At 41.2% G+C, this 23804-nt stretch overlaps 1 protein-coding gene across 1 annotated transcript in view; it reads left to right on the forward strand.

The window, feature by feature from the left end:
- Positions 1-23804, forward strand: part of dnah1 (dynein, axonemal, heavy chain 1) — a gene marked incomplete at both ends in the record, with an annotated part of 34749 nt that continues 10945 nt past the window's right edge. Inside the window, 56 exons of the mRNA XM_083939626.1 lie at positions 1-177; positions 293-374; positions 526-700; positions 923-1073; positions 1186-1318; positions 1408-1587; positions 1703-1940; positions 2073-2230; positions 2337-2548; positions 2765-3063; positions 3313-3463; positions 3947-4140; positions 4262-4487; positions 4652-4771; positions 4867-4949; positions 5107-5248; positions 5367-5522; positions 5652-5850; positions 5945-6198; positions 7195-7407; positions 7494-7658; positions 7795-7916; positions 8203-8308; positions 8410-8589; positions 9381-9521; positions 10079-10242; positions 10384-10497; positions 10587-10775; positions 10871-10976; positions 12145-12258; positions 12347-12496; positions 12763-12849; positions 12974-13160; positions 13247-13338; positions 13457-13611; positions 13700-13877; positions 13966-14160; positions 14271-14390; positions 15147-15305; positions 15424-15525; positions 15625-15765; positions 15940-16100; positions 16193-16350; positions 17888-18061; positions 18530-18708; positions 19006-19236; positions 19422-19618; positions 19980-20115; positions 20429-20637; positions 20755-20926; positions 21613-21804; positions 21918-22028; positions 22198-22383; positions 22480-22671; positions 22880-23047; positions 23184-23375. Coding sequence (XP_083795752.1) covers positions 1-177; positions 293-374; positions 526-700; positions 923-1073; positions 1186-1318; positions 1408-1587; positions 1703-1940; positions 2073-2230; positions 2337-2548; positions 2765-3063; positions 3313-3463; positions 3947-4140; positions 4262-4487; positions 4652-4771; positions 4867-4949; positions 5107-5248; positions 5367-5522; positions 5652-5850; positions 5945-6198; positions 7195-7407; positions 7494-7658; positions 7795-7916; positions 8203-8308; positions 8410-8589; positions 9381-9521; positions 10079-10242; positions 10384-10497; positions 10587-10775; positions 10871-10976; positions 12145-12258; positions 12347-12496; positions 12763-12849; positions 12974-13160; positions 13247-13338; positions 13457-13611; positions 13700-13877; positions 13966-14160; positions 14271-14390; positions 15147-15305; positions 15424-15525; positions 15625-15765; positions 15940-16100; positions 16193-16350; positions 17888-18061; positions 18530-18708; positions 19006-19236; positions 19422-19618; positions 19980-20115; positions 20429-20637; positions 20755-20926; positions 21613-21804; positions 21918-22028; positions 22198-22383; positions 22480-22671; positions 22880-23047; positions 23184-23375 — 9168 coding nt within the window. The remainder of the gene's footprint in view (positions 178-292; positions 375-525; positions 701-922; positions 1074-1185; positions 1319-1407; positions 1588-1702; positions 1941-2072; positions 2231-2336; positions 2549-2764; positions 3064-3312; positions 3464-3946; positions 4141-4261; positions 4488-4651; positions 4772-4866; positions 4950-5106; positions 5249-5366; positions 5523-5651; positions 5851-5944; positions 6199-7194; positions 7408-7493; positions 7659-7794; positions 7917-8202; positions 8309-8409; positions 8590-9380; positions 9522-10078; positions 10243-10383; positions 10498-10586; positions 10776-10870; positions 10977-12144; positions 12259-12346; positions 12497-12762; positions 12850-12973; positions 13161-13246; positions 13339-13456; positions 13612-13699; positions 13878-13965; positions 14161-14270; positions 14391-15146; positions 15306-15423; positions 15526-15624; positions 15766-15939; positions 16101-16192; positions 16351-17887; positions 18062-18529; positions 18709-19005; positions 19237-19421; positions 19619-19979; positions 20116-20428; positions 20638-20754; positions 20927-21612; positions 21805-21917; positions 22029-22197; positions 22384-22479; positions 22672-22879; positions 23048-23183; positions 23376-23804) is intronic.

Consider the following 23804-nt stretch of genomic DNA (forward strand, 5'->3'; position numbering starts at 1 on the left):
ATGGAAAGGAACTATTTGCCTGGTTTCGGTGTACTGGTGCCTCATCCCCCGAACAAGCCTCCAGAGCCCAAGCCTCCAGTTTTAAATCACAGATGTAAACTCCCTCCAATCAGAACATGCATTGTGAATGAACAGATGGGCATCTACTCAGATATCATCACTACATCCAAATTTCAGGTAAAAGCACATACACTCATGCAAAATCTGACAGACATTCCACTATAAAGCTCATAAAACACTGCGATTATGTTGTGCTCTGACTAAAAACCAAGACTAACTGTTTGTTGATTAGGCTTGTACAGCAGGACCTGAGATCCAAAAGAGGTCCCAGGACCAACCTGTCTTTCACTTCAGTGATCTCAACACAACAAAAGGTGAGATCCTGTTTGACGTGACATTTTTAGACATGTAGGCATTTCAGTCTATTTCTGATATGCCAACTCTATAAAAAGGGAGCATATTGAGCTTTTCTACAATACATTGTATATGCTGTTTATAAAGCTTTGTCATCACTGTTTTCCTTAGTCACAACATTCAAGACTCCATCTGACCAATGCAAGCTTATTGAAAAGGATGACAATGGACCTACCTCACAGAAATCAAAGACTTCTTACTTCTGTCAGGGTGGAGATGCACCCAAGGTCCAGATACCCTACCAGACCTTCCCTGGCCAGATCCCCCGCAAGTTAGAGATAGAGAGGTATGCAGTGTGTACACAGAAGATCTTTGCACTTTCTGTTGTGAGTGTATGGTACAAGCTGTAAAGCCAGATTCACTGGTCACATGAGTAAGACACTAAGCTTCTATCATACTTTACATGACGCTCTCTTATTGTACATTTGCTGGTTTATTGGGGTCCATGAATTTGTTTATTAAAACTGTGTATTGCTAACATTTACTATTTTATATTGTTTTCTTAAAGACGTCGAAGGGAATATTTAAAGATAGACTTTGAACAGCTCCTGGCAGAAAAAGGCATATACTCCAATCTCATAATGCCAAGACATCAGAGCAGTAGTGATGAGCATGTGACTAAAGCAGACAATCCTGTATCACCCTACCTCCCCCTGGAGGTGAGTCTGTTGCTGCTGCAATCTTTTCTTTGGTATTTCTGTAGCAAATTACTGTTACATCCCATATTTTGAGCACCACCCCACACTCATCCTTTCTGTGTTTCTCCTTTAGGTATTTGACAATGAGGAGTATGACTGCCGGACTCCAGAAGACTGGCTTGCACTGGGAAATGCTGAACGATCACCTGATCAAAAACCAATTCCTGCAAAAGCCCTGCTCCCAACAGATGACAACATGCCTTCTGGTAACATGTCTTAAAAAATACACCGCATAAACAGAGATAGACATTATTTTCTGTTCCTTGATGATAACTCTATTCTCTCTCCTTTGAAGAGGACCCCACAAGCTCCTTGGAGTACAGCTGGCATTTAGTTGGGGTTCTTGACTATAGTAAGGAGAAATGCCAGTACCTGGTACAGAAAGTTCATCAAAACAGCAAACTGACTGACAAAGAAGGAAATCCTATTCTAAATGAAGAACACAAAAAGAGCAAATCTCCTGGTTGGGTCATATGTCTTCTTTGCAGTTACATCGTATTGTCTCATAATTTTCTCTTTTCCCTGTTTTTCATGTTGATCATGTACCCCTTCCATCTCCCTCTTTTTCATAGGAGTAAACAGCATGCTAGCAGGCACTAAGTTCTGGGTACCCAGGATCAGATTGGTATTCCATGCTGAGGACCCACGTGTCTTTGTCGAACGGATCCAGTTTGCCCTGCGTTGGAGGGAGAACACAGAAGCTCTGCTTCTCTACTTCTTTTCTGTGGACTGCATGCCCACCTGGGGGGGAACGCCATCTCTTGATACCCACAGTCTCCAGCGTATCCAAAGACAGACCCTTTCAACCCCTGGGCTCAGGCTAAAAATGTGAGTAATGTCAATGTCATATAACTGCAGTTATTGTCTCCTTGTTCAGTATAATCTGTTTTATAATAGAGCCCTCTGACTTGAAATGTCGACAAACTAATAAGGTGAATAAAGTGAATATTATGTGTGTAGTCTGGAGAAGTGTATAAAGGATCTGGAGGAGGAGGTCACACTGGAATATGAACGTACAATGACCCGCATGAGCTTTGACCAAATAGTGATGAGTCACCCAGAGGAGTTTTCAGACATCACCCTTCCACAGAAGGATCCTGAGTATGTACCACAAAAAGGTAAGACCGTAAGCCATAGGGTCAAGATTAAAGAAATGTATTATCATTCAATACTTGGCATTCACCTCCAGAACCTAAACCCTGGTATGTTTTTGTCCATGTACAGGATGTGTTTCAGTTTCTCCCTTTGCCTTTAAGGAGAACCAAGCTGCTTTTGTCTTCCGTTCACTGCTAACAAAACCAGAGGCGATCTGTGTATTATCTGAAATATGGTCTGAGTGCAACAAAGTAGCAACCATGAAGCTGTTCAATGTCACCTCGATCAAAGCACTACGATTGGACGAGTTTGAAGTCATCCAGTCTCAAATACATACTCAGGTATTGTAGCATTTTGTAAATGTTTAACAGCAACAACTCTTCATTTTCTTAAAATCACTATGGAACTGGTAAAAAAAAAAGCCTGTAAAAATCCAATTATTTTAAATTCAAATTAAATATTGGTTGCTGATGTTACCCGAAAGACAAACCTTGCGGAAAAAGACACTCTAATTTCACATGAATAAAGAAGCATCAAATCTTTTCCTCTTTCTCCAGATAGGTTTGTTTCTTAAGGAGGCATGGATGGTCACGCTGAGCAACATCATTCGCTCCAACCTGGGGAATATTGGCCGGGGCTCATACCACGTGAATGAATCTCGCTGGGAGATGTATAAGATGTCCAAACTGTACAAACTGATGATTGTGGTGCGCTTTAACATGCAGGACTCCCTGCGCTTCCTCGTGCAGAATTCGCTGGCCAGCCTGAGTCAGCTGCTGTTAAATGCTTGCCACAGTGTGTTGACGTGTCCTCCGGACCTGGCCTGGGGACACAATCTTATCACTAGCCCCTACAAGTATGATAGCATGCACTTGCACACATGGGCACGCATTCATTTTTATATAAATATCTTCACACACTTTTGTCCTCATATGCATCTGTGTTTTCTTATGCTGTTTATTATGTCCTGGCAGTCAGTTATGCATTATGTACTCAGTTAGGTTTAAGGTTTGATAGTGAGTTTGACAACCTATTACTACATATTAATATTTCTGCTAAATATTTAGTATGTGTTGGTAATGTTTATCCATTTTTTTATAACTAGGCCCAAAAAGAATCCTCTGTTCCTGGTGGACTTGGTTCTGGATCAGACTGGGGTTCATTACAGCATTCCACTGGAAAATTTTGAGATATCTATCGTTCAATTGTTTGATAAGGCCATTTTAGCCACATACAACGTACCACAGCTCGATAAGGTAAAATAAATCCACCCAAATCACACAGCATTTCTGGTCCCATATTATGCTAATTTTCAGGTTCATATTTGGATTTTTTGTTTCTACTTGAACATGTTTATAGGCTTTAATGTAAAAGGCACAAACACATTATATTTGATTGATTATACCTGAATTCTCCCTCTGTCTGAAACACTCAATTTACCTATATATAGTATAGATGTGACATCACAACCGTACAGAAGTCTGACGGCTCGTTTAAAGACACATTTTCTGAATACAGGCTGTGCTGCATTTGGGGATTGAGCATTATCATACTTTCACAGTATTTATATAGCACCGACCTGCTTTCTAATCATAAAAGACATGTACATCTAACTTTTACAATATGGGACCTTTAAAAATAGAAATGCACTGTAAAACTTGTTCATGATAGGTTCCTCTAGCCATGGATGATGATAAAGACAAGCAATGATTTAATGGTTCCTCTCTTGTCCACACCAGTTTGTGATGCAGAAGTTATACATCAGTGGCGATCCGCTGCTTGAGTCAGTAAATTTGTGGGAACCAGAAGTAACTGAGCTGAGAGAGAAGATCCGCAATGCTCTGATACAAGCAGCCATACCTCTTAAGGCTTATGCTGCTGAATATGAGAAACATTTAGAACTACACAACTTGGACATAAAAACACTTCTCGAGTAAGTCTATTTAAAATTACACATGTGTGTGTTCTCCCACGAGGTTGAAGGCCAGTCAGATTTATGGTCCTTTCAGCATGCTTTTCTCATGAAATGGAATCATTTAATTCTTCTCTACCAGATCTCATATGCATGCAGAACAGACATCCCAAGAAGTGAAGAAAGAGGTGGAACAACTTCTCAAAGACAAGGAAAGGCTTGAGCACTCTCTGCCAGTCTCCATTGTCATTGGTCCTTTTATTGTCCGTGTAGAGGCTGTGCGTCAGGCTCTTGCTAACAAAATAAAGGCTTTAGCCAAGGCAGTGCTGGACCACCTTGTTCTGAAGCTACGCAAACAGGTTGATGATGTAAGTCATTTGTTCAGAGGCCAGAAAACCCATATTTCAAAGTAAATACTGTATGGATGTTATGTATTGAAGTGTATTGACTTTGCTACATTTACTTCAGTTTAAATTGGCCTTTCTCTATCTTTTTAACGTTGATTATATGCTGTTATCTTGTATGTGTGTAGGCATGTGAAGAGTGCAACACAATGAGTAGAAAGCTGCGTGAGAAGCCCAACAGCATTGAGGAACTGACTGAAAAGAGGGACTGGATGAAGCAAATCCCAGAACAGCTCAAGAGTTACAAGGTGGACATGTTGGCACTGGCTATTTTTGTCAGTCGTCATATGAAGGGTTACTTTTTCAATAAATCTAATATGTTTTTTCAATCTTCCGACAACAGGAAGTTATTGGCAAGACCCTGTCAGACTATGAGCAAACAGATGAACTTTGCTACTGTCTTTCGGATGAGGATGTTAATAAAAAGTAAGTATAAAATCATCATGCTAATGTTTTAAAGACATATCTGAAATTAAAATTTGTACATTCTAATGTGGGACTAGGAGTGATTTAATTGGTTCATAGTGGTTGGAGTGAATGGAGGGAACTGAGGGGTTATTGCTAAAGTTAATCATCTCTGCAGGTGGGCAGCTATTGGGTGGCCTCAAAAGATAATTGGCCAGATAGAAGCAGTAGCCCTCCAGCATGCGGAGGATGAGAAGCTCTTCCATAAGATCCAGCTGGCTGACCAGAACAACTTTGAGGAGCACCTAGACTCTCTACAGGTCACTAAAACCATCCACTCTAGACAGAACTAGTCTCTTGTGTTTAATGGTAGAAATTTAAGGTTCAGCAAAGTAAGTAGATGTTATTTGTTCTAAATCACTACAACTGTGTTTAAAGATGGTGGTTGCTGGGTTTGCGGGTCATGCAGACATTGATCATGCCCATGAGGTGTCAAATGAGGTGAGGCGTATAAGCAAGCAACTTAAGGAGTGTCAGACAATGTCTCAAACCTACAACTCCAGAGAACGTCTGTTTGGTATTCCCGTCACGAACGTAAGTGAAAGAGAATACATCAAATAATGTCCTGATTATCGTTGCAGAATCCAGAATTTCACACAAACTTGGAAACAATATACATTTGTCATTCTTTTTCTGACAATAAAATGTAAATGTGTATCACAGTATGATAGGCTACAGAAGCTGGTAAAGGACTTCCAGCCTTTTAAAGACCTGTGGACCACCACCTCTGACTGGCTACGTTGGCATGAGAGCTGGCTCAATGACCCACTGTCTTCCATAGACCCTGAGCAGCTTGAGCGCAATGTTACAGATGCCCACAAGAACATGCATAAATGTATTAAACAGTTCAAAGACATGCCTGGTAGGTGACACATCTATCACAATTCAAACAAAGTGAAGCCTGATTGTTAATATGATTAACGTTTTCATTTTTTGGCCCACTTACATGACACTAGACTGCCAGATGGTGGCAGCGGTAATCCGCAGCAAGATTGAGGACTTCAGTCCTTACATTCCTTTGATTCAGGGCCTGAGGAACCCAGGAATGAGAAGCCGCCATTGGGAGATGCTTTCAGAACGCATTCAGATGAAAGTCAAGCCCAAAGCCAACCTGACTTTCTCCCGCTGCCTGGAGCTTGGCCTACAGAACCACGTGGATGACATAGCTCATGTGGCTGAGGTGGCTGGAAAAGAGTACACTATTGAACAGGTACCTTTTGAACAGAAGTCATACTGTACTTTAAAAACAGTGTTTTTAATCTCCATCCACAGAGCAATGCAAACAGCCAATATTCAGAAACTGTGACTTAAGCGAGACATCAGGACTGTACGGTTAGAATGTCACAACAAGAGCCGGGCGATATGACCAAAATCTCATATCAGGATATAGGTCATTTCATATCCCGATAACAATATACATCAGGATATAGCCCTTTTCTGTAAAAAATTGAAAATTATATATTTTTATTTATTATTCCTTTGCTTAATGTAGGCTATCAATAAAGCTAAACTGCTAAACTATTATTTTTAACTGCACTGTTAAGGTGTGGAAATAATAAACCCTCTAAATTTTGGTGGCAAGCACCTGACACAGCAAAGGGGCAGGTATACGTGAGTCCAGGTGCACATGAGTCCAGGGCTTCCCACAGTCACGCAGTATTTTTTGTTGTGACATAAATGTATTTTTTATTATCTTTTCTTTAACAATAGCTGACGATATTTTTAGAACTGTAGTTTCACTTTCACAGCACTGTGTCGGACTGACGGCACAGCTCTAATTAGCAGATCATTTATTTATTACACTGAAACACTGCAGCCTGTGTCGGAGTCACACATGGAGCGTTTGTGTCGTGTGTCTGCTGTGTGCAGACTGGTCTGTACGGACGGTCTGTGTGTGTGTGTTACATGTTGTCCTGCGATTTAATGTAGAGAGAAAGACAGTCTATGGCCGTGCTAATAATGCATGGAGTGACTCCTTTCAGATTCAGCTTCATCTCACTTCACTTCACACTCCCGCTTTTTTTAGTCTCTGAGTGTTGAGTGTTTCACCTATAAAATTATAGTGAAACAGAAGCTAAGGCACTCATGGTTTTTTTTTTAGTTCAAGGCAACTCCACCTACTTTTCTTGCTGATGCACCCAGTCAGTGTGTGAATATCTGCATTAATATTGATGGCTACTCCTCTTTTTTGCCTCTTCTCACTCAGGCCCTGGAAAAGATGGAACATGAGTGGTCGACAGTAGTCTTTGATGTCTTGCCTTACAAGGATACAGGCACCTACATCTTAAAAAGCCCCGATGAGGCATCACAGTTGCTGGATGACCACATTGTCATGACGCAGGGCATGTCCTTCTCTCCCTTCAAAAAAACCTTTGAGGGCCGTATCAACACCTGGGAGAGCAAGCTCAGGATGACTCAAGTACACGCACACTCACGCACTTAAGGCATCTCGCATCATCATGCAGTGTCTACTGTTGTCCTACTGCCCTCTTCTGGTGCTTGCAGGATGTGCTGGAGGAGTGGCTGACATGCCAGCGCTCCTGGCTGTACTTGGAGCCCATCTTCAGCTCTGATGATATCAACCAGCAGCTGCCTGTGGAAGGAAAAAGATACCAGCAAATGGATCAAACATGGAGAAGAGTCATGAAAAGTGCATTTAATAATCGAAAGGTCAGCGCTTCCTCAACACTTTATATTAAAAGGAGAAAGATTTTTTTTATGTATATAGAGATAAACATGGAGCTAGATAATGATGCTCACTTGTTTGTTGTAAACTGTTATTGTGTGTTATTGCATTGGTCCCTAGGTGATTGAGCTGTGTCCAGATGCTCGTCTACTTGAAAAACTGAAACAATGCAACGTACTGTTAGAGCAGGTGCAAAAGGGTCTGACTGAATACCTTGAGACAAAACGAGGCTCGTTCCCCAGGTAAGCCTCGCTGCAAGTGTCCTAAAATTCTCCTGGCTCTCAATTTCTGATGGTGTTAATAACAGATTCATGAAATTATTCCACATACCATTGCCTGGATGAGGTATACATTACTGTCTCTTTTTTATGTGATACATACCACAACTTCACCAGCAGTGAAAAGAAAGTAAACTTGCTTCATTTGTTATAAATGGGAGTAACTATGATACCACAAGGAAGAGTAAAAGTTACTTGAATCAATGGCAAACTCAGTCCAATGTACGATACAGTAAATATTTGTTTGTAGGTTTTACTTCCTGTCAGATGATGAGCTCCTGGAGATTCTGTCCCAGACCAAAGATCCTACTGCTGTACAACCGCACTTGCGCAAATGCTTTGAGAACATCGCACGGGTTTGTTTTGGCTGGTTGTTGCTTTACAGTTACTCTGCTCATATATTACTGAAAAAATAACATGCATTCCACATACTACTGATTATCCTGTTGGTTCTCAGCTTCAATTCCAGTCAGATCTACAGATCACACATATGTACTCTGGAGAAGGGGAGGAGGTAAAGCTGTCCCCGCCTGTGTGGCCAACTGGAAATGTGGAGGACTGGCTCAAAGAAGTCGAGAAATCTATGAAGGCCACATTGAGGGACAACATTGAGCGCTCACTCAAAGTCTACCCTGAGGTCAGCAACCCTGACTCTGACTTTGATGTTTATGATGTGTTTTCTACCCTTCTTGTATCACTTGTTTGTACAAGGCACTATCATCACTGTGCATTTTTTTAAAAACATAGTATTTTAAATTGGGACGGTTTTCACACATTTGCAAACTTAAAACTGACCTATAAAGTATTGCATAATTTGGCTCCAGATCCTCTGGCAGAGTTCATCAGCCAAAGAAACAGCCTTGAGCGTGTCACTCGAGGCTCTGTCAGAGGTGACTGTTTTATTCCTCTGCGGAGGAGCACTTTCAGTAAGTCGGCCTGGTTAGTAAAGAGTGCAAATGTGTGGAGCTCAGTACCCGAGGAGGTTAAACTGCTCACAACATACAAGGTCTTCACAAAAAAATTGAAAATGTGGCTTATCAACACTTAAAGCTGCAACACTAAAAGATAAGCCTGTTTTGATGTTATGATAAAATGTTATGTTGTGATGTTGTATTTTTTCTTAATTGTATAGTAAGTGTTTGCAATGTATTGTACATGTATTGTGTGCTTTTTTCTTTTTTCTTCTCTCTTTTCCGTTTCTGCTTTTTTAGATCGGAATTTTTATTGCCTTTTCACATCACGGCCAGGACTACAGATGAAAACTAGCCTTCTGGCTAATTCTGGCTTTTTAAACCATGTGTAATCATGGGTTTTATGAAATTGCACTGTCCCTTTTTAAATAAACTAATACCTAATACCTAAATTCAAAGTGGGGCATATATAATTGTCCAGTTTTTCTATCATCTGTGTGTCCTCTTAACCCCTCAGCAACCTCGTGAAGAGTGGGTGTTATCATGGCCGGGTCAAGTGGTGATAGCTGGCTGTCAGGTCTTCTGGACTGCTGAGGTGTCTGAGGCCTTGGAGCAGGGAGACTTAGCCAGTCACCTTTATCCCCAACTACAAACACAGGTATGATCTTGGTATTAGACCGACCAATATTCAAACAACAAAACTCTTTAAATATCCACAATTTGTGAAAAAAATGTGGTATATACTGACATTCTTAAAGGTTCCATATTGCGCTTTCATATCTCCATGTCTTTTTTTATTATTCAGCAGGTGGAGGGGCTATATAAACACTGAATGTGACTGTTTGTGTGAAAACCTTCAATCCACAGAGAAATGCAAAGAGCTTGTATTCAAAAACTGCCTTAAACGAGATGTCAGGATTTCTTTACGGTTGTGATGTCACAACTATACTATAAATAGGTAGAAAGTGCTGCTAGAGTCCCAGTTACAGTCATTCCCTGGCTGCATTGACAATTGGGTTTTTCGGGAGGGGGGCTTGAAGAGACAGGCACTAAAACGGACCACGGGTGAATACAGTCTATATTCAGACAGTATGAGAAAGATAATGTGTTCTTGAACATTAAAGTATGTAAACATGTTCTTGTAGAGAACACAAGTATGAACCTGATAATGAGCATGATATGTCTCCTTTAAGATTTTCCCTTTGTTTTCTTAAGCTGGGTGACTTGGTGCGACTGGTGAGAGGACGTCTGTCTATGATGCAACGAGCTGTGTTGTCTGCCCTTATCGTCATAGAGGTTCATGCCAAGGATGTTTCTGCCAAACTGGTGGAAGAGGGAGTCTCCAGCATCAATGACTTTGAGTGGATCAGCCAGCTCAGGTTATCTGTTTGTTTTTTTGTTCTGTAATTTTGTTGCTTTTTAATTCTGTCACTCCTGACATTGGGGTTCACTGTACTCTATCATTCTGCAATACCTTGAGTGCACAATAAGTTTTGGTTCTGCTCTGATACTGTTTGTAGGTATTACTGGGCAAAAGATGACTTGTATATCCGTGCAGTGAATGCTGAGTTTTTGTATGGATATGAGTACCTTGGTAACTCTGGACGTCTGGTCATCACCCCGCTCACTGACAGGTAGTTTTTTAAGTCTGATGTTGTCTACTTGTTGTTTTTTTCTGAATGTCATCTGCTCTTTTCAATACACCTCTTCCTGTCTCTTTTAGATGCTACCTGACACTAACAGGAGCTCTACACCTGAAGTTTGGAGGGGCTCCTGCAGGTCCAGCAGGGACTGGAAAGACGGAAACCACCAAAGACCTGGGAAAGGCTCTGGCTATTCAGACAGTTGTCTTCAACTGCTCTGATCAGCTGGACTTCATTGCTATGGGCAAGTTCCTTAAAGGACTAGCCAGGTGAGATGCAGTTACTAAAGTATGATTGAATGTCTCCTGTTAATCTCCCATCAATTACATTTTTGTTGCTTTTTTGTCTATCTTACTTTTTGCAGCTCGGGAGCCTGGGCATGCTTTGATGAGTTTAATCGTATCGATGTGGAAGTGCTGTCTGTGGTGGCGCAACAGATCACCACAATACAAAAGGCCCAACAGCAAAGGGTGAGAAATCTTACATGTTCCATTTCTTTGAGTTGAATCAACTTAACCTCCCTTTGATTACCAATTCAGTTGGGCCAGATTTTAAAACCAGGAAATGTAGATGGTCCAGACATTTTCAGCAGCCCATTTAAAACCTTTTTTACAAGCTTTTGGTAATGACAAATTTAACCAAATGCAAATGAATGTAGTAAAAAACTGTGATGTTAATATTGTTTCACCTTTGAAATAATAATAGTAATAAGAATTATAATAATAAAAATTGGTCAGAATTGGCACATCACAAAGAATGATGCATTGGTTGACAGAGGCACTGTAGAGCAATTTCACTACTTGTCACTGTCAATAGTAAGATGTCCTGAAAAACAACTAAGCATGGTGCGAAATACTCGCTTGGCATCACCAGACAGAACACATGAAACACAAGCTTGGTAGATTAGTCTGGTTTCCAGGCTAGAGAAAAACGTCCCTACCTGATGCATACATCCTGTCCGATTGATACTGCCCATGTGCAACTCTTAACAGAGGTAAGAATGAAGCAAGATGCCGACCTTGATAGCTATGTCCACATTCTATTTAGTTCACATCTTTCACATATCAGATTTATGTATGCAGGGCCACTGAGGTTGCTCTGGGCCCCGTGTGGCCTGCAGGAAAAAAAAAAAATCAAGGTCTTGAACTTTTTTGAACACGAACATAAATAGACATGATTCATTGAAAGTACTTAAATTTTTATATTTTGTGCGAGTACAAAAATTAAAGTAAGTAAATAGTGTGTTATAAGTTCCGCTGCCTGCATGTGTTCTCCCAAAGCTGTGTCATTGTTTCACGTGCCAGTCTGCTAGTTCTCATAAAATTCTCAGTGTCGTAAAGGTAATTAACCATGATCATAGTCTCAAACTATGCCATGTCGTGTCCTTGAATTTAGGGGAATTGGGCTTGGCAAGTCTTTGAATTTGGTGTTTGGTGTGAGAACCCTGAGTTACAGAGACTGCAAAGCATTACTATATAGTGTTACTGTATGTAAAAAACAACGCACGTACTTTCCTATTATGCTAAATGTAAATATTAATGTAATATAAGTAAATATTGTTATTATTTTTTCACCACTATTGCAGTCCACACATAAAGAAGCTGACTTAAGATAACGGTGTGTATGTTGTGTTTTCAGGCAGAGCGGTTTGTGTTTGAGGGGGCAGAGATCCCTCTTGTCACTTCTTGTGCTGTTTTCATCACTATGAATCCTGGTTACGCTGGACGCACTGAACTGCCTGACAATCTCAAGGTTTGAGATTATTATTTAATTATCAATAACCGCAAAACACTGATGATAAGCAGATGGAGATCAACAAAAGAGATTATATCGTCCACAGGCACTATTTCGTCCTGTGGCCATGATGGTACCTGACTATGCTATGATAGCTGAGATCTCCTTGTACTCATTTGGCTTCAGTGATGCCAAAGTCCTCTCCAAGAAGATCACCACCACTTTCAAGCTCTCGTCAGAACAGCTTAGCTCTCAGGTATTGTGTGGATTTAAAGGGGGTCACACTCAAAATCAGTTTTATCTCCAAATGCATTTCTGTCTACCAAGACAATGTCCAAGAAAAGTGGGTGTATGTATTGAAGGAGCAAGTTAAACTGGCATGCTTTTTTAATTTTTTTATTTTCAGTGTTGGACTATAAAATCTCTAAAACACACTCCTGAGAGGATGGAGAAATGTGTATATGTATATAAGAATAAGAAAGATATGAAGATGTGCTGACTTTCGCTCCTGTTTATATGAAGGATCATTATGACTTTGGTATGAGAGCTGTGAAGACTGTGATCTCAGCTGCTGGAAACCTGAAGAGAGAAAATCCTGACATGAATGAGGTTAGAAATGTGTCTTTATTTTATGGTGGAAATAAAGCATATACATTTTTTTTTTTTTAATTAAGTTTGTTACACTACCGGTCCAATGAATATCTTATTCTTCTTCAATCTTACATTCTCCCAGGAGCTGATCTGTCTGCGAGCCATTCAAGATGTCAATGTACCAAAGTTTTTACAGGACGACCTGAAGCTCTTCCACGGTATTGTATCTGATCTTTTCCCGAAGACAAAACAAGAGCCAATCAACTATGGCATACTCGAAGAGTCCATGCGTAATATCTGTACCAAGAAGAACCTTAAGGATGTGGACGGTTAGTGTTAATGCAAGTAAAGAAAATGTGTTTTCAGATATGCTGTAGTCTTTAGAATAGGTGATATTATTCTGGTGTTATTGCAGGATATATAAGTAAATGTATTCAGCTGTATGAGACCACTGTGGTGAGACATGGCCTGATGTTGGTGGGACCCTCTGGATCAGGAAAAACCAAGGTGAGTCTTTTACTTGCTACTTGATACAGTTCAATCCAGAGTTCTATAGATCTAAAAATGATTTCTGTTTTGCAGTGTCCTGAGTCATGTCGGTAAATGTTACTGTTGCATGTGTTAGTGTTATGAGATACTAGGTGCAGCAATAACAGCTCTGAAGGGCCAGCCCTCTGTGAGTGGTGGCGTCTATGAGGCGGTTCACATATATGTCCTCAACCCCAAGTCTATCACCATGGGACAGCTCTACGGGGAGTATGACTTGCTCACACACGAGTGGTAAGTGATGCTTTGTTCCTCACAAACTACAGAACAAACAAAAAAGTCAGACTTATACCATACACACCTCTTTTCTCCACCCATATAGGACAGATGGTATCCTCTCATCTGTTATCCGTGGAGGCGCATCATCCATGGACAGTGAGAAAAAGTGGTACATGTTTGATGGGCCAGTGGATGCTGTATGGATTGAGAACATGAACACTGTGTTGGATGACAACAAAAAACTGTGCCTTAGCTCTGGGGAAATCATCAAGCTCACTGATGTAAGGTTCACACTCTTTCTCATTTTTTTGTCCCCGTGTTTTCCTCTGTCCCATGTGCTTTGAGACCATATGTATCCCCCTCTTGCAGGTCATGACCATGATGTTTGAGGTGCAAGACTTGGCGGTGGCATCTCCAGCCACAGTATCTCGCTGTGGTATGGTCTACCTGGAGCCCAGTATTCTGGGCCTCATCCCCTTTACAGAGTGTTGGTTGAAGCGGATCCCTGAAGCCCTAAAACCATTCACAGAGCAGCTCGACTCCCTGTTTGATAGGTTCCTGCAGGTGAGAAGGAGTCATAACTGAGAGAGCAGGATGTCATAAAATGTTTCAGTGTGGTACAGATTATGATATTATAAACAATGTGCTGCTTTTGTTTTTATTTTTTTACCCAGGACTCCATCACATTTGTCCGCACATCAGTAAAGGAGGTCATCACATCTCTGGACAGCAACCTTACCTGTAGCCTGCTTAAACTTATTGATTGCTTCTTCAGTCCTTTCAACATTAGAGAGGTGTGTGTGGCTTCTCTCGGTTTGATTAACCCCCAGGAAATGGATTTAAATATATGGAATTATGTGCAAATATGCTGTTTGAAGCAATTAGATTAGACCTTTTCAAAGTTTGAGACTGTGTGCCCTTTCCTCAGACAAAGCTTGTAAAAAGGCGCCCACTCAGATTATGTGTTTGGTTTAGCTAAATTGCTGGTTGCCTATGGGATTTTGATTATGTTATTTAATCCCATAAACACTCAACACCTGGGCCAAGATAGCCTAATATTGCTGTTTGACATGACTGATGATGACAGACTGCAACACTACTCACTTTCTATCTATATCTAGTATAGTTGTGACATCACAACTATACTAGATATCAAAAGATGAAAATCTTAATTTTTACAATATGGGACCTTTAAAACAAGGTTTTTAGCTATCTTAAAAACTGCAGAGTAATGTGAAATTGTGTATTTTTATCATATCCATCTGTATGATCGGGTGTAGTGAAACAGTACAGGAGATGCTCAGCTGTTGAAAAACAATTATTGAGTTTGTTGGGTTGTATTTATTCCATTTCAGTAAATATCTGCAATTATGCCACACCATCAGTCAATCACATTTTCACTGCATTCCATCAACAATGTCATTAAATGTAAATGAATGTGCAGGAAGTTGCTGATTTACCCTTTAAGGTGATGAAAAGCCCACTGGTACTTTTGTATTTGTGAATTTTGTTGGCCGGGGTTCCCTGACCAATCCTTTATTGTCTTGTAGGATGACAAGCCACCGCCCAGAAAGAAATTGGACCGTCTGAAGGAGCTGATTGAGCCGTGGTTCTTTTTCTCTCTGGTGTGGAGTGTAGGAGCCACAGGAGACGCAGGTAGCTGTAAGCGCTTCAGTGCGTGGCTCAAGAACAAGATGACAGAGGAAAAGGTCATATCAGCACATCCGCTTTAGCATCACAATTGTTCTAAAGTCATTTTGCAGTGATAGCTGGATCATTTCTTGACAGAGGTTTATTTTGATTAATGTAAATGTATTTGTCCTTCAGATTCAGTTATGCTTTCCAGAGGAGGCCCTGGTGTATGACTATAAACTTGATGATGCTGGCATTAGTAATTTTGAGGATGATGATGAAGATGAGGAGAGAAAGGTAAGCAGATTATGTATAATCATACAGAATTTTAATGCAACTGAGACTATCAGAAACAGTTTTGCTTTTCACTCAATCATCTGCTCGCCTGTACTCTAGGTCCAATGGGTCAGCTGGATGAATGATGCAAAGAATGTTGTAATCACCCCAGAGACAAATTATGCTGACATCATCGTCCCCACTGCTGACACAGTGAGAATGTCTTTCCTCATGGATATGCTTTTGACCAATAAGAAACCTGTGAGTATGTTGATTGTAGTTTAGCACATCTGTCTGTAAATTTTAATAATAAATCAAATCTATATCGCTTATCAGCATAAACTATGAGAATTTTATGCACCACTCATTCAGAATCCAGTAATAAATGCTTCTCTTGTAAAAGCACTAATGGACTATTTTATGTCTGATATCCAGGTGCTCTGTATTGGGCCAACTGGCACAGGAAAAACCCTGATAATGTCAGACAAGCTGCTGAAGAACATGCCTGCTGATTACATCACACATTTCCTCATGTTTTCTGCCCGCACCTCGGCCAACCAGACTCAAGATTATATTGACAGTAAACTAGACAAAAGGTATGCCTGTTCTACTAATCCACCTACCTATTTATGATACAACGATATATTTGTGACCCACCGTTTCAATGTTGGATGTGTATTTCTTTCAGGCGGAAAGGTGTGTTTGGACCTCCATTAGGGAAGCACTTCATCTTGTTCATTGATGACCTAAACATGCCTATGCTGGAGACCTATGGTGCTCAGCCTCCTATTGAACTGCTGAGGCAATGGATGGACCATGGAGGCTGGTATGACAGGAAACAGATAGGTGAGAACACTGGAGGTACAATCTTGGTGGTACAATCTCTACGTATGGTTCTATTTAGCAGCACCTAAAGTGATAAGTGGTAATGCAGGTGAGTTTTCAGAATCAGAATCCGAATCAACTTTATTGCCAGGTATGTACATACCAGAAATTTGACCTGGGGATTTTGTGGTTAGCCGATACGAACATACAAATATACACATATAAACATAGAAGAATACACAGAATTTAGCAATAACAACTAAATAAAAAGAAGACATTAAAATATTATAGATATGAAATATGAAATGTGCAGGTGATGACATTAAAGTAACGCACCATGAGTGTGTGGATGTCAATATAACGTGTAATGGTAGGGGGTGAAAAGGGATTGGGTGGGGGGACTCAGGAGGCAGTGAGAGGTAGAGTGTGTGTCAATGGGAGGACCCGGGCGTTGATGTTGAAGAGGCCAGTTGTGGGAGGGAAGAAGCTGTTCTTGTGGTGGGGGGTTTTGGTCTTTACAGACCTCAGTGTTTTAAAGGGGCTATGTCCAGGGTGGGAAGGGTCTGCCATGATCCTCTCGCCTCAGTGTTCTGGAGGCGTTCCTTCTGAAGTACACAACCATCTCCACTGTCTTTAGAACACTGAGCTCTAAGTTATTTTGACTGCACAAAGTCACCAGGTGGTCAATCTCCCACCTGTAGGCAGTCTCATCTCCATCAGAGATCGGTCCAATGAGGGTGGTGTCATCCGCAAACTTCAGGAGCTTGAAGGACTAGTGAGTGGAGGTGCAGCTGTTGGTGTACAAGGAGAATAGAAGTGGAGAAAGTACACACCCTGATGATTGTCAGGCAGTTGGAGATGTGCTTCCCCAGCTTTACATGCTGCGTGTTGTCAGACAGGAAGTCAGTGATCCACCTGCAGGTGGAGAAGGACATGCGCAGCTTTTTGGATTTCACTTCCCAGAGATCCAAACAGTATTGCCTGTGTGATGTCGGTCAGTTGGCAGTTGCCTCCCTCTTATCATCAAATTTGTTTTCTTTGTCTTTGGAGTTGCTCTTGTTTTTGAAGTTTCATGGTCTGTAGTCAACGCTGTTTTCTTATTTTGTTTGACCATAGTAACATTGACTTGCAAAGCAAGAAGTGACCGGAAAAACTAGTGCATTGCTTCACACTGAAGTAAATTACAGAGGAACACTGCTGCATTAGCTCTGTCTACCTTCTCTTGTAGACCAGCCACTGTTGTGTGATGGAAAAACGTATCACTAACTGTGCACCGCTTGTGGTTTTTCCTGGTAATGTCTCCACAGACACAGGGTTTGTAATATTGCAAATCAAGGGCTTTTATCTGTGAGCCTTCGGCTCAATCACAATTATGTTACCTGTTTTGGCGATAGATAGTGACTTAACATTTATTTAAATGAGAGTGTATCTTCATGCCTAAAATTGTTAGTGTTTTAATGCATAGATTTGGGTTTTGTTATTTTTGCTCAGGATTGTAATATCTCATTATATTGAGCTCTTCTCTGTAGTTTTCCTGTCCTTTCTTCTTTCTTCACAGGGATATTCAAGCACATAGTGGACATCAATTTTGCCTGTGCCATGGGACCCCCAGGTGGAGGCCGGAACCCCATCACGCAGCGCTTCACACGCCACTTCAACTTCCTGTCCTTCACTGAAATGGAAGATGCCAGCAAGAAAAAGATATTCTCCACCATTCTGGGCAGTTGGATGGGTGAGTCTGGTCTGCGAATAAGTAGGTGTCACAGGGTAGAGAATACTTACATTAGATGTGCAAAAAATCAGTTTCTAACTGAACCTTTATTCTCTTTCAGATGGAAATATGAGTAAAAGGGAGCCAGGCAGTAAGTCAGGGAGACAGAGAAAGCAAGTAGATTAAGAGTGCCAAGTGTGTAAAATGCCTTTTGATACTCAGCATCAGTTTATAAAGTTTGTATGATATAAGAAGATAGAGAAAACATGTCTAAATTAGGGATACACTATATGAAAAAAAAAAAGATTTATTGTGCAGCCCTAGTCTGAAAAATTGTCATTTTAGGTCATTTTTTTCAGAAAGCACAATTATAGAGCACATACTCTCTATCAAGTCACCACATGTTGTCTTCTGATAAATATTGTCCCAAGACCCTACAGTTAATCCATTTTCACATGAATTTAATGTTTTAATGTTCTCATTTCTCAGAACCTGTGCCAGCAATCCAGCCCCTGAATGAGTCTCTCGTAGATGCTACTATCAGAGTCTACTCTACCATTACCTCCCAGCTCCTCCCAACTCCAGCCAAGTCCCATTACACCTTCAACATCAGAGACCTGTCCAAAGTCTTCCAGGGCATCCTCATGGCCGAGGCTGGAATGATGGAGGTAGTCCGGTCCAACAGAATCAAATCAATTTGACATAATCACATTACGATTATGAAATATATTTTTGGAATACCCTTTCAGGTTTAGTCACTTGATCCATCAAGAACTTATACATTTCTTTTGAAGCGACTAATATCAGCACTGTGCTGTATGGCTTATGCCTCTCTAGCAATAGATGCAACAAATATGGATGCCCTAGAATAATCATATGTAAAGAACTAAGGAGAAATGTAGGACGGATTGAAAGTACATCTCAAAATACCCAGTATAAAAATGGTGTTACTTTGGTGATTTTAGGACAAATTGCAGCTGCTGCAGCTGTGGTACCATGAAAGCTGTCGGATTTTCCAAGACCGCCTGGTGTGTGCTGAGGACAGGGACTGGTTCAACAGGCTCCTGAAGGAATGCATTGAGGAGTTTGATTGCAGCTTTGAAGAGGCTGTGCCCTGCCAACCTGTTTTGTTTGGAGATTTCATGATTCCTGGAGCTGACCATAAAGTCTACACACTCATAGAAGACAAGGAAATGGTGAGTGGTTCCACAGTGTTGGGAATATGTAAAGGCATAAAATTATATATTTGGCTTATGGGTAGATTGGTGCATTGTACTTTTTTTTGCATTAACCTGTTATATTCCTCTCTACAGCATGAGTGAGTGACCTTACACATGTTCAAAATGCTTGATTTTTTTCACCCCTATATTATATAATTTAGTTGGCGAAAGTGATGGAGGAATACATGGAAGACTACAACCAGATCAGTACCACTAAAATGAAGCTGGTGCTCTTCATGGATGCCATTGAGCATGTGTGCCGTATTAGCCGCATCCTGCGCCAGCCTCTGGGCAATGCCCTGCTGCTTGGAGTCGGTGGGAGCGGGCGTCAGTCACTCACTAAGCTGGCCTCATATATGTGAGATTCCCACACTTAATGCAACTCCCGTGCTTGTTGTTATTGCTGACTTCTGCTTTTTTCCAAAGCATACACAATTATTTAGGATTAATACTACTTTACGGACTGTTTCCATTAGTTTTAGTACACTATAAAAAATCTGAATGAGATAGATACAGTAATATGTAACAATTAACACTCAATTGCTTTTATTTCATACCAACTATGTGTTGTTTATTCATTATTGAGTTATAGTTCAGATGCAAGCAGGTGCTGTTTTTAAAAATAGAAAATTCTTCAATTGTTCAACCATAAAGTATCCACGATTTACTCTTAATGTGCTCGGCCCAGTCCTCATTCAGTCCTATTTGTCCATATTCAGGTCGGAATATGACTGTTTCCAGATTGAACTGTCTAAGAACTACGGTCAGACAGAGTGGAGAGAAGACATTAAAAGCATCATGCTGAAGGCCGGCCTTCAGAACCAGCAGATCACCTTTCTCTTTGTAGACACGCAGGTAAAGCATCCTTACCTGCTCTCACCTCTTATGTATACAGTATACTGCTACAGTATACTGTTCGTGTGCGGTAGTTTAATTAGCATCATTAGCACAAAGTCCTAGTACATTCTGTATTGGGACTTTGTGGTGGGAATGCTTTTTTACAGTTAGCCCTTATTTATAGTAAATTTGAATGAGAGTATAAACACAAATGCAACATATAGAGCTAAATGATCTAAACGTATGTAATGCATGAAGTAATTTACCTCTGTTCTTGCCAGATAACAATGCAGCATTATTACTCATCAGTACTTTTGTGTTAATCTCCCAGATTAAGAGTGAGTCATTCCTAGAGGATATCAACAACATTTTAAACTCTGGGGATGTTCCCAACCTGTATGCAACAGACGAGCAGGAGCGCATCCTGGCAGCCATGAAGCCAGTGGTGCAAGACTTGGGCCAGCAGCCTACTAAAACAAACCTTATGGCTGCCTACATCAGAAGGGTCCGCAGCAACATCCACACTGTACTTTGCATGAGGTAAGTAATTGCAGAAAAGTCCTGATTGAAATTTGGCCTTCTTCTTTGTTCTCATACCCATCCCTATTCCCTCCCTTTCCCCTACTCACACTTTTCCTCTGCATTTCCCCTCTGCAGTCCTATCGGTGAGGTGTTTCGTGCACGGCTGAGGCAGTTTCCCTCACTGGTGACATGTTGCACCATAGACTGGTTCAGTGCCTGGCCAGAAGAGGCTCTGCAGGCTGTGGCAACATCGTTTCTTAATGAGCTGCCTGAGCTAGAAGCCAGCCCGACAGCCATGAGGGGACTGGTGAGGATGCTGCTGAATATCTAACCTCACCATAATGACAAAATGTGTCAACAAGCTAAATGTTACATTATACAGAGTCTCTACACAGTGACTTCCGGCTTTTGATTTCATATTTCTGTTATGTTGGCTAATTGATGTCCCACTGAGCCCATGTTTATCCGGATTTGTCTTTGTGTCTCACCACTTACAATAAGAGATATAAGACATACGATAGAGTAAGCATAAGATAAGTGCATGTGGGTTAGAATGATTTGAAAGTTGCTTGAGAAAGCCAATCAAACTCAGTCAATATTTACATTCTTATGATAAATCACACAGAACATTAACTGCCATTCAATAATGATACAGGACCATGCAGACATCATGTCTAAACCCACCCAATGTCTCAAACATTTCACATGTAATTCGTAATTGAGTCCTGATTTCTAGCCAGTTAAATCATCACTGTGAGAAAACAAGGATATTGGTCAAATGTTTTGGGAGTAACCATAGAGAAAATGTTTCAGACACTAAAAAACCCAGTTGCATTAACTGCTACAATAAAACCTTACTCAAGGGACTTTTAAATCTCTATAGACCAATAGAACTGAGTGGGTGCCTGAAAATAAAAGGTGAACGGAAAAAATAAGATACTGAAATAACTTGCCATTAAACACTGTCTCTCCCTAATTGATTCCCTTCTCCAGACATCGATGTGCGTAAAGATCCACCAGATGGTAGCCAGGAAGTGTGAACAATACCTGGCTGAGCTTTCTCGACACAACTGTGTCACACCCAAGAGCTACCTGGAACTGCTCAATATCTTCTCAGATCTCATTGGACGCAAGAAGCAAGAACTGTGTGGTGCTCGTCAGCGCATGAAGACTGGCCTAGACAAGGCAAGGCACTAAACGGAAACAAAATATCAATAATAGAAATTCAATTTGTAATTTATGTACATATGCTAAAGTAACACTCTTGTCTGACTACCTGCTGTTCTGTGGCCATGTAGCTTCTTAGCACAGCAGAGGATGTGAGTAAGATGCAGGAGGAGCTGGAGACGATGAGACCTCTTTTGGAGGAGGCCGCTAAGGACACTGAAGTCACTATGGAGACCATCAAAGTAAGGAAAACTAAGATACAGAGAATCAGTAATAGTGGAACAAAAACTGCGATCAATGTTTTTATCTTTACAGTGTTTGTTCCATATATGTGCATGTGCTGTACTTTTAAAAAACGTATCAACGTATAACCTATGCACCTTGAGTGTGATTTATACTCTGCGTTGCCAGAAAGACACAGTGGTTGCAGAAGAGACCCGGAAGTCGGTGCAAGCAGAGGAGGCCAAGGCTTCAGAGAAAGCCCGTTTTGCGGGAGCCATTGCAACTGACGCCCAGAGAGACTTGGATGAGGCTCTGCCAGCCCTGGATGCTGCCCTCACCAGCCTCCAGTCACTCAACAAGAATGATGTCACTGAGGTCAGGGATTTTGACGCAGTTGGTTGAACATATTCTTCACTGTATTGTTAGTTAATATGTAGAACATAACCTTCTGAATGCTTCTTGTTTCCATAGGTGCGAGCCATGCAGCGACCTCCTCAGGGGGTGAAACTGGTTATTGAGGCGATGTGCATTATGAGGGGCGTCAAACCCAAAAGGGTACCTGGAGAAAAGCCGGGCAGCAAGGTCGACGACTACTGGGAACCTGGTAAAGGTCTGCTACAAGACCCTGGCAAGTTTCTGGAGAGTCTCTTCAAGTATGATAAGGTAGAGATCATAAGAAATGTATTTATTGCCTCGTCATCAGATGTATAGACTATGCTGTCATTGTCTCTCCAGAACAAGATTATTGGTCCTTTCAGATCTGATTTTAAGCCGTAACGTTTCAGTGTTTGATGCTGTTTTGGTCATTTCCTGTTTGGGAAATGTTTTAAAAGAAAGCATGTTTTTTTTCTGCCAACACTCCTCTCTGCAGGAAAACATTCCAGATAGTGTGATCAATTTAGTCCAGCCCTACATAGATAATGAAGAATTCCAGCCGGCCAACATTGCCAAGGTTTCCAAAGCCTGTACCTCCATTTGCCAGTGGGTGCGAGCCATGCATATATATCACTTTGTGGCCAAAGGCGTGGAACCTAAAAGGGTAAAAACTGGTTTTGAACTGAACTGAATTTGCTCCTCATTTGAGCCATTAGTTACCCATTTATGACATCACTCTACTTACATATTTTACAAACAAGAGATTCATCTTAACATTAAAATTGTAAATATTTGCACAGCAAGCTCTCCAGGAGGCCCAGGAGGACTTAGCCGCGACCCAGCGCATCCTGGATGATGCCAATGAAAAACTGGCAGCGGTGGAGGGTGGCATTGCCACTTTGCAGGCCAAGTACCAGGACTGTCTGGCTAAGAAAGATGAGCTGGACCACAAGTATCAACTCTGTGAGGCCCGCCTTGTCCGAGCAGACAAGGTCAGAATGAGGGATAAGATAAGACAAGACATTCATTCATTCATTCATCTTCAACCGCTTATCCCGGGGTCGGGGTCGCGGGGGGGGGGGGGGGGGGGGGGGGCGGGGGGGCTGGAGCCGATCCCAGCTGACATCGGACGTGAGGCGGGGTACACCCTGGACATGACGCCAATCTATTGCAGGGCACATAGAAACAAACAGAGACAGACAACCATTGACACCTAAGGGCAATTTTTGTAGAGTCATCAATTAACCAACAAGACAGGACAACAAATTAAGCATTACAGACCAGAGAGGTAATGCAAAACCGGATACAGACTCATGAAAAAACATATAGAAATAACAAATAAAGCAAAGTAAGAAGGCTATGTACTGTACTGTCCTCTACCCTAAACCAGAATACGTACATGCACACACACAAAAAGTGTG

Source organism: Echiichthys vipera (genome assembly GCF_963691815.1).
Source record: "Echiichthys vipera genome assembly, chromosome: X".
Lineage (NCBI taxonomy): Eukaryota > Metazoa > Chordata > Actinopteri > Perciformes > Trachinidae > Echiichthys > Echiichthys vipera.